This window comes from Cuculus canorus, chromosome 5 (assembly GCF_017976375.1).
Source record: "Cuculus canorus isolate bCucCan1 chromosome 5, bCucCan1.pri, whole genome shotgun sequence".
Taxonomy (NCBI): domain Eukaryota; kingdom Metazoa; phylum Chordata; class Aves; order Cuculiformes; family Cuculidae; genus Cuculus; species Cuculus canorus.
Window position 1 is genome coordinate 25,681,106 of NC_071405.1, and position 19,211 is coordinate 25,700,316.

At 43.2% G+C, this 19,211-nt stretch overlaps 1 protein-coding gene across 3 annotated transcripts in view; it reads right to left on the reverse strand.

Annotated features, from left to right (window-relative positions):
- Positions 1-1,190: 1,190 nt before the first annotated feature.
- The window catches only part of SYNE3 (spectrin repeat containing nuclear envelope family member 3), an 82,470-nt gene continuing 64,449 nt past the window's right edge, over positions 1,191-19,211 (reverse strand). The window contains exons 18-19 of one of the 3 annotated variants that reach the window (XM_054067543.1): positions 2,283-2,453; positions 1,191-1,297 (exon numbers count right to left, since the gene is read on the reverse strand). In XM_054067543.1, the coding sequence (XP_053923518.1) occupies positions 1,280-1,297; positions 2,283-2,453 (189 nt within the window). In that variant the 3' untranslated portion in view covers positions 1,191-1,279. Of the gene's footprint in view, positions 1,298-2,123; positions 2,454-19,211 lie in introns of those variants that run through there. The other 2 variants (XM_054067539.1, XM_054067541.1) reach the window with 2 other exon arrangements.

Here is a 19,211-nt window from a genome sequence, read left to right on the forward strand (position 1 = left end):
TCTGACCGTTAAAGGAAACAAGAGAAGTCAGCCAAGAAGCAAATTTTAAGTCCGTAGTCTGATGTAGAATCATGTCCCTCGAAGCGGGCCCGTGCGCCTGTGGGGGAGCAGCCGCGCAGCCCTGGGCACCGCTGCCCTCTCCTGGGCTCTGCCAGCATCTCGCCTTCCTCCGGGTGCAGACCTTGAGATGCCGCACTCGGGAGGGCGAGTGTTAAAATTGCACCACTGGGATGCACGAGGAACGATGCAGAAAGAAAACAAAGCAAAACAAAACAAAAAAAGTGAGGTTTCCTGGTTATAACCCAACTCACTCATTTACAGATCACCAAAGGGGAGGGGGCTCAAGGGTTAATAGACAACGGCTGTGGTAATTCTCAGCAAGAAGCTTTTCAGTGTTGTTTCCCTGCATTAGGAGTACAGACCCAGCCATGTCCCCCTCCCCATCCTCCTGCCTTCCCTACTCGGGCAGCGGGGACCAGAGCAGGACATGCTTTGGCTCCCAGGGGCTGCCGTCCTGCGCCGAGGAAGGCAGTAATGGGAGAGACTTTTCATTAGTCAGAATTTCTAATTTGGGGATTGTGTAAAGCATTTTCCCATTCCTGTAGTTAATCCAAAACCGCTAGCACATGCACTACTAGTCTTGGTGGAAAACAAATGTTGTACTGAGTGTTGCGATGCTCCACTGAGACCTTGGGAAGAATTTGTCAGTCCTAGTCTATAGAGATATACAGGATCTTTTCCTTGTTTCAACACTGAGCAGTCATTTGTGACACTATTGAGACAGCATAAAGCTCTGCTGCCTGTCTTTTCCAAGCTCTTTCCATGGCTGTGTTTGCCTGTATGAGGTGCAGGGAATGAGCAGAATGCTGCAGATCGGTTCCCTCTGCTCATCCACTAAAGAGCAGGACTTTGATTTTAGCTGTATCTCTCCCTTTTCTCCTCAGTCTGAGTTTCTGGGGAGGTTGTGAGAGTGCAAGAACACTTGCACACCTGCAAAACACTGAGCAACTTCTCTGCAGCCAAGACCATCTTTAAGGCTCCTACTCTGCCCAAGGCATATTTCTCTTGCAATACAGGGAACAAAAACCAGAAAGTCCTTCTCTCCTGGCTCCAGCCTGGGGTGGGACCACAGAAACGTGAGCAGCCAGTTGAGAGAGAACAGAGGTGGGGGGGGGGAAGTCCTGAGCATGGTGCGCTGGTCTTTGAGGGCATCTCACAGCCTTAACCTGTTGAGTGATAAAAGAAATGTTCTCCATTCCCTCTGTTTTTATTTTACTTCTCAAGGAACTTCACATAGCTGGAGGAGGAAAAGAAAAAAAACCTTCTTAGATATTATTTCCGTACTTTAATTTCTATTTCAAAGAATCCAATTGATTTAGCGGTAGTACTTGAGATTACATTCACCAACCGAATTCTCAGAGGAAGCCTCACCATCTAGGTGTATTTTTCATTATGCAATAAACTCTGAACTCCACCAAAGGTGTTTTCTCGTAACGTTAAACTCAGTGCTTGACAATTATTGTCCAGCCCCATTTGGTGCCAGAAGTGCATTCAGTGGAGAGGTAATAAATCCTTTCATGCTGTTTAATAAAACAAGAAAATGTGTTGCTCACACTTGGATGCTAGACTTTATTACACAAACACAGCTAAAAAAATAAATGGAGTATTTCCTGTTTAGAAGTGCCTACAAGTCACATGATATTGATTTTCTCCAGGTGTTGCAATTCTAAATGAAATTTTCACTTAATTTATTCTTAAAGAAGCAAGTGAGTTATTTCAAAATGCCATAATCAACATGTTGTTAAAGGTGCAAAAAACATTGTAAAAAAAACTCAAAACATTCAATGTGCTGTAATGAAATTAGGTGTGGAACATGGCAGTTGCCAAATTATACAAGACATTTGTGAGATGCTTTGGCATCCACTTGAGTGCTTTTCTGAATTTCCGCCGAGGGCAAAAGAAAAGCAAAAAAAGAAATCCCATGAGGTCTGAGAAGCCCTTTCTACTTCTCAGTTGATTCCATCTCTTTGTAGGGAGGTGAGGTTCTTCTCTGCTCTAGTGGCTTGGCCTTGGTTAGAGGTGCCACTGCTATTGTAAAATAAACGCCTGATAAAAAGTTATCTTCTGCAACGTGCTCAGCACTAAGTGGAAACACGTCCTTAAACACAATTGTCTGTATCTGTATCTTCACTAGCTTAAATGAAGGAAAATGTTGACCTCATATTGTCCTCTAATAGTTGAATCTTGTATTTTCAGATCTGTTCTATACTACTCTTACTTACATTGCCCACGTGAACCTCATCCAGTGATGCCATGAAGGACGTGGTGACTCTCTGTCGTACATGCTTCATTCCTTTTCTCACCCACTCTTCATTGACAGACTTGGTTGGGCTGGTCTTTCTCCTTTGAGGACTCAGTGCAGGGTATTTAATGGTGCCCAGTAGTCTGTATTTCTGTGGAGACAACACGGTTAAAGAATGCCCTAACATTTGGAGCCAGAAGCACTGAGCGTTAGAAGGGGCTTTATACCTTGCTGGAGTTTCTCCCGCAGATTCTGAACAACCATTGGTGTGGAGACAAATTCTAGGCCCTAACTGTCTTGTTATATCCATCCATGATATTTTCTAGACGTGTCATCCTATGAATTTAGCATTGCTTCTTTTGTATTTAACAACCGAAATTGAATCTTTCTTTTGTTAACCTCTTGTTATGATCTTTGCCAGTTTACAACGGTTGAGCACACTTAGACCACTGGGGTTAATGACTCCTGTCGATGTTCCTTTTAGGAAAGAATAAATCTCTAGCATTGTGTGGCTCACTTTTATTCTGCATAGGCTCACTATAGCCCGTATAGCCATAGGAGGCACTAATGCTGCACCCCTGTGAATCTCAAAGAACATTATTTCCTTCGATATCCTCCAAAAAACTCCTCTATGTGAAAGAATAACTTGAGGACCCATGATTTCACATGCAATAGTATAAATTAACCGTGACTGTAAAAAACTTTCCAAAAGACATGGACTTTGTGGAAGGCCCTCCGAGCAAATGAAGTTTCCTTATCGGCTTGACCAGATGAAGACTGTGCAGCCACCATAAGAGGTGGGATTGCCCCATTCCCTCACCCCTGTGTCTCACAGTCTTGTGGCTATGCAGTTGAATCAGTTGGAGAACACACCCATCCGAAAAGTATTTGTATTTTTGTAATATTGTTTTTTGTTCAGATCAGTTTGCTGATTTAGTTGGTCAAACAACCTGGATGATTGCTTTATTGAAGAAGCATGGAAGGGGCAAGAGGTGGGACATGCCTTTTTAATAACAGTACAGGCATCAGATGGCTACAAGTGCTTGTGAAACCATCCTAGAGGATTTTGCGAGCCTAACGCAGTGTGCATATCCCTGTATCCTTTTCTCCCAGAGGCTCCAGTCCAGCATTCCATTTAAATGTCTGAATTTCAAGCAAACGAGTAATCCCCAATGCTTTTCTTATTTAATTTCAATTTAATTATATTCTTAACTTATGTTTAATGATAAGCGTAGATTTACTCACATGTGCAGAGTTAGGTATGCATTCCCCTTCTTCACTGACCTGAGAGCATTTCTCAGGAGGAATATCACTACTGTGTGTTTAGAAAATAATTGATTTTTTCTCATTGGTAGGTTGGCAAGAATGCAGCTTCTGGTTATGAATTTATTTGCCTCATTATCTGAGAGCTGATTTATTCACTTTTTCTCTTTACTGACAGGTAAAGTTTTCCTTCCACCTGGGTGTAACTTCAAGACTCAGAAATTTCCAGTTAATTCCATCTGCAAATTTCGTAAAATACTTGCTTATCAAAGTTGGGGTTTTGTGGCTTAAGATTACACAGACTCAGCAGACTTAAATGTAGGCTTTCAAATCTACATTTGAACTCCTCAACATACTCTGGGCATTGTGAGCTTCCTATGTAATTTCCAATCAGATGGAAAAACGAAAATCTCCGAGTCTCTCCCTGTGGCTGCAGGGACCAGGAAGGCCATTTCTCAGCATGCCTTCCTCCCTGTTGGGCGGTAGAGTCATGGCACAATGTGGAGAACACCTCCATACCCTTCTGGAGTCAGAGAAACACAGGTGAGACAGGGAACAGTGATAATAATAGAAAAAGAAAGGTGAAAATACTTGGGATTTAAGAGGAATTTCAAAGACACTCCAGGAATACTAAATATTGAGTATTACACAATTAAGTGAAACCTTCTGCTGGTATAAAATATATTAAAAAAAATCAGTCTGTCTGAGTCGAAGTGTGATGCCATGCTGCTTACATTATATATGAATAGTAATTGGAAACAGAACATTAGCAGAAATTAACCATTAAATGCTGAGCACTAAAATCTTTAATTGAGTTTGTAAGCCCTTAATGACACAGTTAAACTTAAACATAGCTCAGTACATGCACTACCTGGTTAGCGCTGCTTAATAACTCTAACAGCTGATAATATTTCACACCCATGAGAGCACCAGATTAGCAAGAGACTTGGTGGAATGAGCTCAGCTTGCCACTCTTTTGCACCACAAACATAACAGTTTAACCTTTTTGGTGTAACTGCTTTTTCTGGGTTTTCTTCCTTCCAGACCTGTGTGTGATGAGAGAACCCCTGTGCGTATAACTTTGCAAACTGCAGACATTGCCATGTCACTTCATGGTGTAGCAGCAGATGGAAACTACCTGGGTAGTGCCGCATAAATCCAGATCTGGTGGCCTGACAGCTGGAAGAAGTGGCTATAACTTGAAGCGTCCTTGGCAGGGAGCAACGCTGTGAACAACCTGAGGGCAAAATCCACCTCAGGGTATCAATGGGAGCTGGAGAGATCTAGGCTTTGAGAAACATCCCACTACTTCTTGGCTGAAGAGTCATTCAGGGATCTTAAAAATACCATGCTCTATCATTAAACTATGTGCCCAGCAAACCCTCAGACCAGTGCAGCCCAGGTAGCCTGGTTCAAGAAGGACAATTTCAGGAGTGTAGGCAGTTTAGAGGAACTGGTGCAAGCAGCAGAGCTGACCAACAAGTGGAAGGAGAGTTGTTGAAAAAGCACATGCTTCTTTGCCAGCAATGTAAAGTAAAACTTGACAAGTGGATTAATGGGTCTAACTTAGCACTGTCAGTGCTAGGTTTCCTAGTTTGGAGGCTTATAAACTGAAAAATACTATGTCACTGCCAACTTCTAATGCATTCTAAGCAAATTAACTCTGTGGTTGTTCCAGAAGTAGCGTATATATGTGTATATATATATTAAAACAAACAAACCTCTGGATATGATTTGAATGAATTTTTGAAGAGTCTCAAGGATCCCAGCCACAGAACTGTGTCATTCATAGCACGAGTGTGTGTCACAGCTCCTCCAAGGCTGGCATTTATGTGGAGAAAATTAGGTGCAGAAAATCTGTTCCGTGAGCTGTTCTGATATCATCCTGGCCCGAACCCAGGCAAAACTATTGTGCACTGCCCTTGCTCACTGCTAAAATCAAGGGCAGTGATGAAGAATGTCTATGGCAGAGCTACTTGTATTGAAACATCTCTCTGCAGCAAAGCACAGTTGTGTTGCTGAGATGCCAGCCTACACCTGCCCTGTCTGTACGCACTTTCTGTCAGCAGGGCAGGGGGGTCAGGGCACAGCACAGCTCAAGAATTCCGGTCCTTGCCTTGTGACAGGCAACTGCTCTTTTATGGCCATGACCTGCAGCGTGAGACTGAAGCCAGGAAATGAAATTCACCTTCTTTCTCAATTTACTCATTTGCCTTAATAAAAAAATCTTGCTTATTCCTGAGAACCCTTATTTTATGTCATTTTCATTAACAGTACTTAACATGACAACGGCTTTAATGATAGATAATTGCCCATTTTCCTGCCTTCTTTTATGGTACATGAAAATTCACAGTAAGTGGGTACAGGCTGAGCCCTGTGAGCCAACAGATGTCCCTGAAAACAATTTTTTCGGTGCACTTGTAATAGAAATTCTCTAGCATCTTTTTGTACCTACTAAAATGTTTGCAGTCCCAGATAAATAAAATGAAAATTATAGCTCTGTGCAGTGTGGTGGTTTGCATTTAATGTATATCTTTCGCCAGCGCAGGTTTAGTCCCTCCAAGGTTGCTGTTTTGTCACCTTTTACAGGTTTGTCTCCTCGGCACCCTCAGATTTTACTGCAGCTGACATGGCTTCCTGTGGACTTTCACCTACACACTGCCTTTAGGTACCTGCAGGAGTTGATCACTTTGCAGTCATTATTCTTTTCCTATTTTCCCATGTGTTTTTATGGCAACTAATTTCTAGACTAGCTGGGGTATCTGGGACTTCTTTGTGCCTTTGCTAGATGTTTTGTTTTTCTTTCTTTTTCCCCAGTGGCAGTTATTTTATTACATCCCAGCCTGTGTCTCCAGGCCTTGAGCTCTGGGATTCTTGTTTGGTTTTCTCATGGAGCAGCCCTTTTCCCTTACCATTTCCCTGATGCCTTGTATTGCATTTTTATTACAGCAGAGGCTGTGTCTACAGGTCCTTCAGGCTATTTGTTCTGAGACTTTTATTGGATTCTCAATAAATATGTTTGCCACTGGGGGTCCTTAGCTGGTTTCCTTACCTATTTTATTGAAGCTGTGCTTGCAGACAAAATGTTAACCAGCTATTTCAACAGCAATCTGGTTTCTCTTCTGAGCCCTTGCTCCGTTTCTTACATGTTTGCATTGGCTGAGCTATGTCTCCCACTTTTATTTCTGATGTTTCCCTCACGTTTACGGCCTTTTGTTGAGGCGCTCTGGGTGCTTTTCTGCAGCTGTCTCCGTTTTGCGTGGCAGCACAACTATACCTTTGTGGCAGGCAACAGGTGGAATGGAAATGTCTTTCCACAAAACCAACAAGTCTTAGGTAGACAAAGGTCACATGCCTGCAAAAAGCTACTATTTGAAAAAATGACCCAATGTTTTTGCTTGGGATAGGCCGTGCTCCACTGGGGTACATCAGGGTATATAATCTTCATTAAGAGAAATGGATTTGGTGTCTTACAGTTTGGTGGGTTTGTTGTCTTGGGGAATGTCCTATGAGCAGAGAGTAGCATACCTTTCCAGGCATGTCAGCATGCTACTGATGCTGGAGGTTCTCAGGGCCCCTGGGGCACTGTTGTGAGGGTTTTGGTCCAAATTCCAACAGCAAATCCTATCCGAGTCTTTGCTTAATCCTATTTCCCTGCTTAGTGATATCAAAATATGTAATTTAGGGGCAAGGGCACCCATAGAATCATAGAATGGTTTAGCTTGGAAGGTATTTTAAAGCTTATCCAGTTCTACCCTCACTGCCATGGGCAGGGACATCTTCCACTGCATCAGGTTGCTCATAGCTTCATCCAACCTGTCCTTGAACACCTCCAGACACTTCTCTGGACATCCACGACTTCTCTGGGCAACCTGTTCCAGTGCCTCACGACCCTCATAGTAAAAAAAATATTCCTAATATCTTAATATCCCCTATTTCAGCTTAAAACTGTTACCCCTTGTTCTATCACTGCAATTCCTGACAAATAGCCCCTCCCCATCTTTCCTGTAGGCCCACTTTAAGTACTGGAAGGCTGCTATAAACTCTCCCCGGAGCCTTCTCCTTATCTTGTCTGGCATGGGAGGTGCTACGTCTTTGTGACCCTCCTCTGGACTCACTCAAACAGATCCATGTCCTTCCTCTGCTGTGGACTCCAGAACTGAATGCAGTACTCCGGTGAGGCCTCATGAAAGTGGAGCAGAGGGGCAGAATCACCTCCCTTGACCTGCCAGTCACACTTCCGATGCAGCCTAAGAGAAGCTGATGTGGAAAGGATGATTTGGCAAACGAGCTATGGAAGATAGGACCAGAAGCTTGTCCTCCCCAAAATAACAATTGCACCAGTGTACTAATTGTTCAAGGAATGAGATTATATGGTACAACTACCCAGTGTTCAGGTAATAAAAAAACACTGCCAGGGCCAGTGGCTGCCCAGCACCCCATAGGCATACTGAGGCCAGACAGCAAAATATTGTTAGTTAATACTGGAGATCAAAAAAAGTGTCTCCAGCGTGAGCTTCATCTTTTAAAGTAATTTTTGAGTATTCATCAGTTCCCTATTTTTAGTTTGGATAAAAGTGCTTCTGTGATCACACTCTGTGTGTGTGTGTTTCTGTGTTTCTATCTGCCCCCCCCCGTAATAACTTTTAAACCTGTGGATCAGTTTCAACCAAATTTGCTTGAGGAGCAGAAAGCACAAAGGTAGGGCGCTGTCGCAATTTCTATGTTAAATAAGCAGCTAGGTAGAGGAGAGAGACATCAGAGAATCCACACAGGAATGAGCCATTCTAAATACTTTAACTGCAGGAAAAGTTTAGATCATGGTTAATGCTTTATTAGACATAAAAATCCACCCATCATTCAAGTTGTCTTTGCCAGATGAAGTACATATCCTGTGTGTAATAAAAGGTAATTCTGATTGAGCTTTTTTCCGGTGCTAAGGGCATTCATAAAGTCCTCTCTCCTCTCACAAACACATGCTGCAGCTTTAGCCTAACCCAGTTACAAAAAAAAAAAATCAACTACAAGACACAAATTCACTTGAAACCAGGATCTGCTGCTTCTCATACTGATAGATGTGGATATTTGCTTAAAGCTAATTAGAAAGCTGTTCTATGGCATTTGTTTTATTAGTAGTCTCAAAAAAATTATTAGATTTTTTTTCTGTTTAATGTGCTACATGTATTAATATCCCTATTTATGAGAGGGAAACTTCTTATTAGACAACCAGCAGATTTTCCCAGATCACATAAGAAATCAATGGCTGAGCAATGAAGACAGTCCATACCAAATGAGTCCTCTGACTTACATGGAAAAACATTTCTCCTTCAGCATGAAGATGTTTACCACTGTGAAACTGTCTAATGCTATGCTATGATTTACCTTGGAAAGGAATGAGCACAGTGAGACTAATAGCCCTGACTTGCCTAAAGTCTACAGGTGGTATGATTGAACTATTCCCAGGTCAGTGGTTGATTGGAATGATCCTAGGAGTCACAGCCACTCAGATGAAGCCACAGGGACTCTACCTGTAGAGGTAAACCTCATTTAAAAATAATTTATTTGCCTATTGCAAACAAGAAGAACAATTAGAATTGTTCAAGAAAAATGAAAACGGAGATTGTAAATACTTAATTCATGCCATTCAGATCAACTTGGAGAACTTCATTATGAGCAGTTAGAGCCTGCTTTGCACAATACATCAGTGACTCTCAAACATCTCACCGGACACCCCATTCCTGCAGAACAGATCATAAAATCATAGAATCATAGAAATGTTTGGGTTGCAAGGGACCTCAAAGCCCATCCAGTTCCAAACCCCCTGCCATGTGCAGGGACACCTCGCACCAGACCAGGCTGCTCAAGGCCCCATCCGACCTGGCCAGGGATGGGGAACCCACAACTTCCCTGCGCAACCTCTGCCAGTGCCTCAGCACCCTCATCATGAAGAAATTCTTCCTAATGTCTAATCTAAATCTTCCCCCCTCCAATGTAAAACCACCCCTCCTCATTCTATCACTACATGCCCTTGTAAAAAGTCCCTTCTTGACTTTCTTATAGGCCTCCTTCAGGTACTGGAAGGTTGCTATAAGGTCTCCTCTGAGCCTTCTCTTCTCCAGGCTGAACAACCCCAACTCCCTCGGCCTGTCCTCATAGCAGAGGTGCTCCAGCCCTCTGATCATCTTTGTGGTCTTTTTATGGACCTGTTTTAACAGTTCCATATCCTTTCTATGTTGGAGATTCCAGAACTGGACACAATACTCGAGATGGGGTCTCAAAAGAGTGGAGTAGAGAGGCAGAATCACTTCCCTTGACCTTCTGGCCACGCTTCTTTTGATACGGCCCAGGACACAGTTGGCCTTCTGGGCTGCAAGCGCACATTGCTGGCTCATGTCAAGCTTCTCATCGACCAGCACCCACAAGCCCTTCTCTGCAGGGCTGCTCTCAATCATGTTCCCTTGCAGCCTGTATTGAAATCAAGGATTGCCCTGAACCAGGTGTAGGACCTTGCACTTGGCGTTGTTGAACCTCATGAAGTTCACACAGGCCCACATCTCCAGCTTGTCCAGGTCTCTCCGAATGACTTCCTATCCTTCTGGCATGACAACTGCACCACTCAGCTTGGTGTCATCTGCAAACTTGCTGAGGGTGCACTCGATCTTGCTGTCTATGTCATCAATGAAAATACTGGTTCCAGTACAGCCCCCTGAGGGACACCACTTGTCACAGATCTCCATCTGGATGTCGAGTTGTTGACCAATACTCTCTGAATGCAGCCATCCAAACAATTCCTTATCCACTGAACAATCCACCCATTTAACCTATATCTCTCCAATTTAGAGAGAAGGATGTTGTGGGACACTGTGTCAAAAATTCCAGAAAGTGATCCAGAAACCAGGTTCATTTTGCCCAGTGCGGGGAGATGCAGGCTGCTGCGCAGCAAAGGTGGGCAGGAGGATTCAGCAGTATTTCCTGCCAAAGTGGACTATTTGTCCACAGAAGGCTTCATTTGTCTAGCTTAAGTAGTAGCTTGGGCTTGTACTAAAGCACGATCAGATGTTGCCTTCTTTCCATGTGTCAAGAGGACGGGTAGAAGGAGAGACTGGAATTGGGAAGAGCCAGGAATCTCAACAGAGTGATGACACAGGACTTCTTATGCTGAGTAATATCTAACAGGCACATGCAGAACAGAGCAAGTCCATCTTGCTTCAGGCCAAAATTCAGGGACCACAAAATGACAGAGATAATGTGCATTCATCTGGGTGCACGGGGCATGTGGAACAGATGTTAATGACCCTGGTGTGAATGCGGGATGTTCAGTATTTCAGCATGGCTATAACCAACAGATCCTAACAAGAAACACCTTTAAAAGAAAATAAAAATAATTTTCTGCATTTCTGGGACTCGTTTATTGTTCTCCTCCCCCTCCCCTTTTTATTTTCTTGCAAACCAACAGTTAAAAGATGTATCACACATGGACAGTTGATGTTTCATCCCCCCATGAAACTGAAACACCCAAATGCTTTACAATAACAATAAAAGCCCAAGTACCATTATGTTTGAGTGAAATGTGGGACACAATAACAATAGCAGTTTTAATTTTTTTTACATGAAAGCAATAGCTATATTCTTAAAGGCACAACTCTCATTTACGGGTTATTTTGAGCAAACAAAAGGCTCGCTCTCTAAGTCAAGAACAGTGGATATTTTTTCACTCTTAACAAAACTATAGTCTTCTATTATGGTGGCACTTAACGTATTATGAAACAAAGCACTCAAATCCAGGCTTTGGCATCAAAGGCCAGTGTACTTAACTGAACCTGAGGCTCTAAACTGTGTCTGTATAACTATTTTTTGCAGTGACCATTCCCACTGCATGGTCAGCTCTGCAGTTAACCTACTGAGATAATCCACAGATGGGTTGCAGACAATGACAATTAGAACAGTCCTGAGCTGCTACTGGGAATAGTTCAGGAGGGAGAACTGGCTCTCACAGTCCCCCAGAGGCACTGGGGTGCAGCTGCCACATTTTAGATTGCTTTGAGTAACTGGGGGGTGTTAATCAAGAATTATCGTTGTCTGACTTCAGTCTAAAGAGACTTAGACTTAATCAGAGATCTCAGTTTCTTGATATACAAGTTGTGTAGCAATAAGCTATCTGGGATGATTTAAACTATGATGCATTCTGAAATTCTGCAGACCATCTTCCATAGTAGTTTCTAACTTTTTGAAGTGCTTGTCTCAAACTTCAGTTTTCTTTTTGCTATTGCTTTCTTGCAAAAAGACACTTCAGATGGTGTAAATTGGCATAGCTCCAAAGGGACTTGGTCTCAAGAAGAATTGTTTTGTGTCTTCATAGCCTCCATGGAATCAATAGCAAACCTCAAACCTATTTTAGTGACAGAACAAGCAAGCCCAACACCTCCTTCACTGCAGATCAGGGAAGCAAGTCTCAAAGAACTCAAAGTTTTGCTTACTGAGGTAAATTTGACATGAACTACTGAATAAGCGAAGTCCCACGACTAAAGGTATCCTGAAATGTGATAAGGGAGTCAGAACAGAACTTACTGCTTTTCAAAAGAGCACACTGGGACTGCACAAGCAGAAAATGTATTACTTGATAATGGATACACTTTTGGCAGGAATATCTAGTGAGTCTACAAGGTCATATATGTTTTGCAATAGTTGCTTTATAACGAAGAGGGGGAAAGAATAATTAGGTCTCCATGCTTCAGGAAGGCAACAGATCCCTCTTTACTGGCAGATTTCAGATTCTTTTATCCTCCTGTGAGTCTCTAAAATCCTCACATTTCTTTCATATTAAGATTCTTCTTCTCGTCCCTCCTTTTACTATTATTTTTTTTTTACAGGAAAACACAGAACTTTTATCTGCTTTTGTCTGAGCTGAGCAACTTGATTTAATTTTTTTCTTTGTACTACCGACAGCTGTGTGTGACGCTTGGTGATTTCAGAGTGCATGGAAAATGGGGATTCCATCCCACAGATTATCTGTGATACTCTCAAGAATTAAAGTAAACACTGTTTTTGTTAGCTATTTCAAACAAAAGAAGAAATAGCAGCTAGTTTTGGCCAGTTGAATCAGAAGAGGTTTTGCATGATGTGATGGAATTTAAACACAAATGTTTCAGGCTGTGGTATGAAAAGAGCAGAGGAAATGGAGCCTGCTCCCTTCCCTTGAGAAGCACGCACAGCCTTGTGTCTGTGTGCATACACGTTGTCCTCAAAAGAGTTTCCCAAAGCACCAGTGCAAATTGGAGATATAAACTAGGAATGCGATTGCCTCCAAAGGTGGCACATGGGCTCTCCAAGGAGGGCATTATCAAACAAGTCCTCAGAAATTAAAAGCAAATAAATAAATCTGATAATCTGTCATTCTGCAGATTATAGTTCAGTCCCAGCTGCTCTCATCTAGTATTTTTCTGCTGAGTGAATGAATGCCCAGCACTGTAGCAAAATGCTTCTCTGTGAGGGCCCCGGGCTCCCAGGCAGGTGGCCCCAGCCTGCAGACCTCCTGGACTTCTCCAAATGTGTGAAACTGCCCAGTTTTTCTCACTGTTGCCTGGGTACCCAGGGTCCTCACAGGTAAGATGCTAACACAAAGGGCTTTAAAAATGGAAATGGCCCTTGTTCTGTCAGCTGCTGGCACTTTTGTCTGTGCTTATCTGAGCAGAGAGTGGACAGCACAGCAAGTATGCCTGAGTATGATTATTGTTAGCTGTTAGATACTCATTAGTTGCCAGTAGAAATGTCCTCACATTCTTCTTTTCTAGTATCAATGGATTTGCATACCTAGTGTAAATTTTTTTATTGAGCTCAAATTTTCCCCTAAGTTTAGACAAAGGCATCCAGAGCACTGTGACATCCAGCTTGAGATACTGATAGCCATGAATCCTGCATTCACAGTAGTGTGGTGCTACCTTAGATTATCTCCTTGATGTAACACAGCCCCTGAGAAGTCCCATTGACTTCCATTTTCAGAAGACGGAAAGAAAGTGACACCTAAGAAAATTTCTCATCCTGCTTAACATCAGTCTTCTTCTCTTGACCCTGTTTTCTGTCGTAAGAAATTAAACACATTTTTGCTGTCCTGGAGGAATCACCTAGCAATGCACGTTTGCAGTTCCCATCTGTGTTACTCCAGACATTTCACAGACTATCACAATCTGCCATCTCAGGTGGGTAGGGGCTAGGGCTGCCAAAATATTGTGGCACCGTGCCGGTTCTTACTAATTGCTGTATTAGCTCTTCTGACAGCAAAACCAAGGTGGGTGACTAGAGGTTGAAATACTGTAACAATAACTCAGACAAGGCAAGGCTTCTATCAAAGACAAATATAAACCGCTCATCACTGTTAGAAAGTGAACTGCATACAAGAGCAGGAATAGCTCTTCTTATAACTTGGCCCAACAGCCAAGCTTGTTGATCCTGGGATGAAACCTCAAGTTTCAGGGCTACTCTGAAGTGAAAGGAGATACCCAGACTTAGGCAGGCTCTAGCAGAGGTTGCTTGAATTCATGCAGAAATTTAAACTTACTCTCAAAAAACCCTAAGCTTTCCCTCCAGCTTTACTTAAGCTTTGCCAGGTGCCCTCTAGAGAAGACTGTGTTGCTGGCAGGCAGCTGCACTGCCCCTTGCCAGCTCCTGGTGGCAGGGGCTGAAGGAAGGGCTGGAACCATCCAAGGTGGCTGGAGACAGCCCAGAAGGCAACGATGTGGCTTCTGAATGCCATGTGGCAGTGAGTATGGTCAGAAGCTGATTTCTGTTGGCCTTGCAGTACAACAGTGTCAAGATGGTTTTGGAGGGAAAATGGAACTATTAGAAAATTGCTAGTTATAAGGATCCTGAGGGTATGGGCTAGTTCTGCCAAGCGTCTAATGGAAACCAGCCTTGCTGATTCCCTGCTAGCCTGCCTGCCAGCAGTGAGTGGGGCTGGGGCTGGCTGCTGTGCAGCCTCCAGCTCCTCTGTGGGGCATCGGGCATTCCCCTCTGCTAGGAGCCCTCTTCCTCCCAGCTATCTGCTAAAAGAGAGCTGGAGAGCCAAGCACAGCAAGACAGTGACAATGTGGAAGAAGATTAGGTTGGATTTTCTTCCCATGAACAATGTGACTCCTGGTTAGAAGTGTTATTAAAAAGTATCTCTATACCTGATTTTTAGCAGAAGGCATTTTGCTTTTCTGCTCACTCTAACAGATTGAAGTGCGGACGGCAGATCCCCAGTGTGGCCATGACCCTCTTGGCTGGTGACTGTGATGGAGCTGAGACCTGACTTCCCAGGATCATAGAATCCTAGAATCCCTAGGTTGGAAAAGACCTTTGAGATCATCAAGACCAGTTGTAGCTGTCCATTACTAAATCCCTAAGCACTTCATCTACCTATCTTTTAAATACCTCTAAGGATGGTGACTCCATCACCTCCCTCGGCAGCCCTTTCCAGTGCTTGATAACCCTTTCAGTGAAGAAGTTTTTCCTAGTGTCCAATCTGAACCTCTCCTTGTACAGCTTGAGGCCATTCCCTCTCGCCCTATCAAGATGCTGTCTTGCTCTCTGCTCTCCCCTTGGGAAACCCAGCACTACTCTAGGGCATGTAGCTGGGGCCCGAATTTCACCAGACCCATAGGAAACATTGCAGAGCTGGGTTTATCCCCTCTTTCCAGAACAGCTCCTGAAGGTCTCACCACACCTTTGCTGTCCGGGATGGATGGGACTGGCATCCTCTGGCAGCAGCAGGATGAGGTTCTCATGTGCAATGGGGCATATGGTTGTGTCTGAGACTGTGCCTTCAATAGAATCCCAAGTCCTGCCTCTCACGGGCCTTCTGCAAGTCAGGTACAACAGCTGGTCATGGAAAACACTGAGCCTCCCCCAGTTCCTCTCCACTTTTGTTAGCCAGATTCCCATAAGGATGAAATCACCATTACAGTACGAAATCAATGAAGCCCAAGGGTAGATTTGGCAGTGATTTCCCAGGGAGAGCAGGATTTCACACTGGTTCCTCCAGTGACCAGAGGACACCTGTGACACAGCTGGAGGCAGAACAGAGATCTTGGCCTCATCCTGTGCCTCTGCATAGATATAGTTGTACCAGCAAAAACATGTTTCTGCCAATATGTCTCAGTTCTCCTCTGGAAAAATAAATAGTACAGTTAAAAACATGCAGTTTTCAAACCATGTCCTGTCACTGAATGTCTTGCCAGTATTGCGTAATTCCAATAAAAAAGCTGCACTCAACATATATGGTCATTCTGTGAAGTATTTCATCTGCTATGGCTGTGAAGGCATGAGTGAAACAGAAATACAATCTGCAGCTACTTCTTCCCAAATGGGTTGTGATGGTCATGTTGAAAGCAGTAATGTAGCAGTATGAGCAGTACTAGGCTTCATACAGCCCCTAAGCAGACACGCTTGGCTTGCTTTGCACAAATGAAGAGTTATAAATTCACCTCCAGAGGCTGGAAGCTGGGCTGTTAGTGCTCAGCAATACCTGCTGTTCCCCATCCTCTTCTCAGTCCATGCCCCACAGCACCCATGTGGCTTAGATGAGATGAATGCATTTGCGATCTTTTGAAAAGGAGGGAAAAGAAAGTGGTTAAAGGTCTTCTTCACTTCTGCTCTGACTCAGAATAAAGATATTTCAGGTCATGATGCATTTGGAAGAAAAAAATAATACTATTGCTTACAAAGTGCCAGGGTCTGTGGGCAAAAGGCTCGGTCAAACACCATTCATTGATTTCAGACTAACAGCAAGCTATATTTCTCCTCCAGGATGTTGCTCCTTCTCTTGCTTTCTTTTCCACCCCTCTCTGCTGTGACACAGCCCCCTAATTACTGTGTGGAAGTGAACATTTTCCTCCTTCAGCCATAATTCTTAGTCAGATGTCTACAGAAAACAGTTTTTAGAGGTTTATACTGTTTCCTTCTTCTGCGTGGTATCACTTTATGAAGAAACACAGGACCTGGTGTAGAACGTAAAACCCTTCAGTGGGTACCTACATGACACACAGTAAACACTAAAGCTGCCAGCCACCATGGGCTGAATTCGTTCCTGCTGTAACTTTGGTGACCTCCTTGGAATTACTTGGAGAGGAAATCTGATGCTTACAGCCACATAACTAATTGGCCGTTCATGAGGATGTGTTACTAATTACAATTACTGAATGTTAACAGCACCACAGAAATATTGAGAGCACCTTATATAAAAAATATTTTTGTAGCAGCTAAAGTAACATACTAATTTCAGTTTAAAAGCAGAATCCAAGGGTCTGTATGTTTGCTGAGGGACCTCCTGTGGTCTGAGGCAAATCAGGTGGGGGCTGCTGGCACTTGGAAAATAGCAGATGAAGAAGAAAAGTAATTGCTAGTCCTGACCTGTCAGAGCTGCTCCTTTGTGCAGCAAGTCCAAATTCCCCTTACACTTCCAAGTTATCTATGGCAAACTTTTTTCCAAGCTAAACAAAATCAGAGGCTTTTAGGAACTTAGAGATGTCTGCTTAATTTCAGTGTCGATAAGCCACTGGTTCAACTCGTTCTTAATGTACCAAAGTTAAATGTTTTAAACATATTTATCTAGTTGCTATGGCTTTGCCTGGGGAGTCAGACACTTTATCCATCAAATACGACAATTGAATAATATTTTTATTTTTAGATATGGATCACAGATCCTTCTCATCATACTATTCCACTTCCCCCTCTTCCTGAGTTTTGAACTCACTGGAAAATCTGTTCCATAATACAGTGGGTAAATGAATTTCAGTCACAGATGGCCTCTGGAGATTTCATACATGCTGCAATTCATTTGTTCAGGAATGAAAAAAAAGAAGAGACCCTTGTCTTGTGAGGGTATTATCAGAGACAGCAGATCAGACGCTGTAATGCTGCCTTGCACTCTGGATTTGACCCATTTCCTAAAGCTTTTATGACTCGGCATTTACTATTCCTGGATTTGAAATTTTTTAAGTGGAATGTCAAAATCCACAATGAAAATGATTGAATGCAAGGAACTGTGGTAGTTACAAGTCACAATTTATTTTTACAATCCTGAGTGAAACTATCGTGCTATTGTAGAGAGATGCTCAAGAATGGTAAACCTCTGCTCCAGCAATAGTATTTCAGCTGTAATTACCAAAAAGAAATTAATTCATAGAAGACTGTTGAGAATTAGTTAAACCTTGCAATGGGCTTTGAGATCCTCAGGAGTAAAATGCTAGAAAAATAAGAAACTCAATACAGAAAGCAGTATATAGTTTCACTGCTTGAGTGTCTTGTTCAGCATAATTCATAAATCCTATTTGCAGGCAAGCATTAGGGTCAGTCTCTAAGTCTCAATTTTGCCTCTGAATTCGGGCCAGTGGTTGCAGGAGGAAGAGATGGGATGATTGCTGCATCAGTCGTCAGGGAAAAATTCATCTCTCAATAACTGCAGAGAATTCTTCTCAAGAGTGAATCGGACAAACCAATTTCTATTTGTGCAATGATATAAAAAATATTACTACCTGTCAACTGTAGTAAAGTGATTTAACTCTCTGCACTGACATACCATCACCCAGTTGCAGGGCCAAGCTGAACCACACTGAGAGTGAATATTTACCTTTTCTCAGTCCTGCGATTCTATGTAATGGATGGGCATGGTTGGACTCGATGATCTCAAAGCTCTTTTCCAACCAAAAGTGTCTATGACTCAATATTTAGCCCTGTTTGGGTGACATTTCACAGCTGTCATACCACCCTGTGGTTAGCCCTCACAGCTGCCACAGTCCAGTGGGTGCCCTAATGGAGATATTCATCCAAATGCCAGATAAGCCAGCCAATGCAACCATTTGAGCAGAAAAGTACTGGTTGAGAGGACTCGCTCTGTGCTGAGACTTATTTTGGGTTAGAAGGAAATCACCCTCTACCTCCAGCACTTCCACAAGTGGGTGCCTCAAGAGAGATTGTGCATTCCAGTGGGCTCCTGCCCCTCGACAAAGGTCTCTGTGTGGAGGTGAGCTGCCTGTGTCCTGCTGCTGGAGATGCTGAGAGCCTGTGGGAAGGCCTTCACTCACCCATCTTAGCAGGAGTGGAGGGAACCAGAGGTTAAAATGCCAGTTGAATCCTCCCAGGGCTGCCGTTTCCCCCCCATCTAAAGTGGGGGTGATTAAACAGGTTCCTTGTTCTAGTGTTTAACGGATGGCTCTTGCTGCAGTGCTTGGGGACCCTCAGACAGGGCACTATGAAAGGGCAAACGGGTGCTAATAGCTGCTGTGTTTTCCAGCAGCCCCAGCCAGAGATAGTTCTGTACATAGCTGACAAGCAGTCAACGTCTGCTCCCTGTCTCTGTTTGCACTTCATCTAGTTATCTCCTTGCGAGCAAAGAAATCCCAGCTGATTGAACAGCACATTCATCATCTAGATTTCCCCCATATCTTTTCCTGTATCAATGATGCCAAAAAAGCCCACCAGAAAAGTTGACAGCGATCTTCCATTAAAAGCCTTTGCAGAGCCATGTTAAAATCTGAAGTAGAAAAAACCCAAAGGAACCCCAAACATTTTTTTTCCCACTCAAATGTCAATCAAGGAACACTAAACAAAAGAATTAGTTCTGCTCTTATTTGTTTGTAAAACAAACAGCATGAAATATTTAGCAGTATTG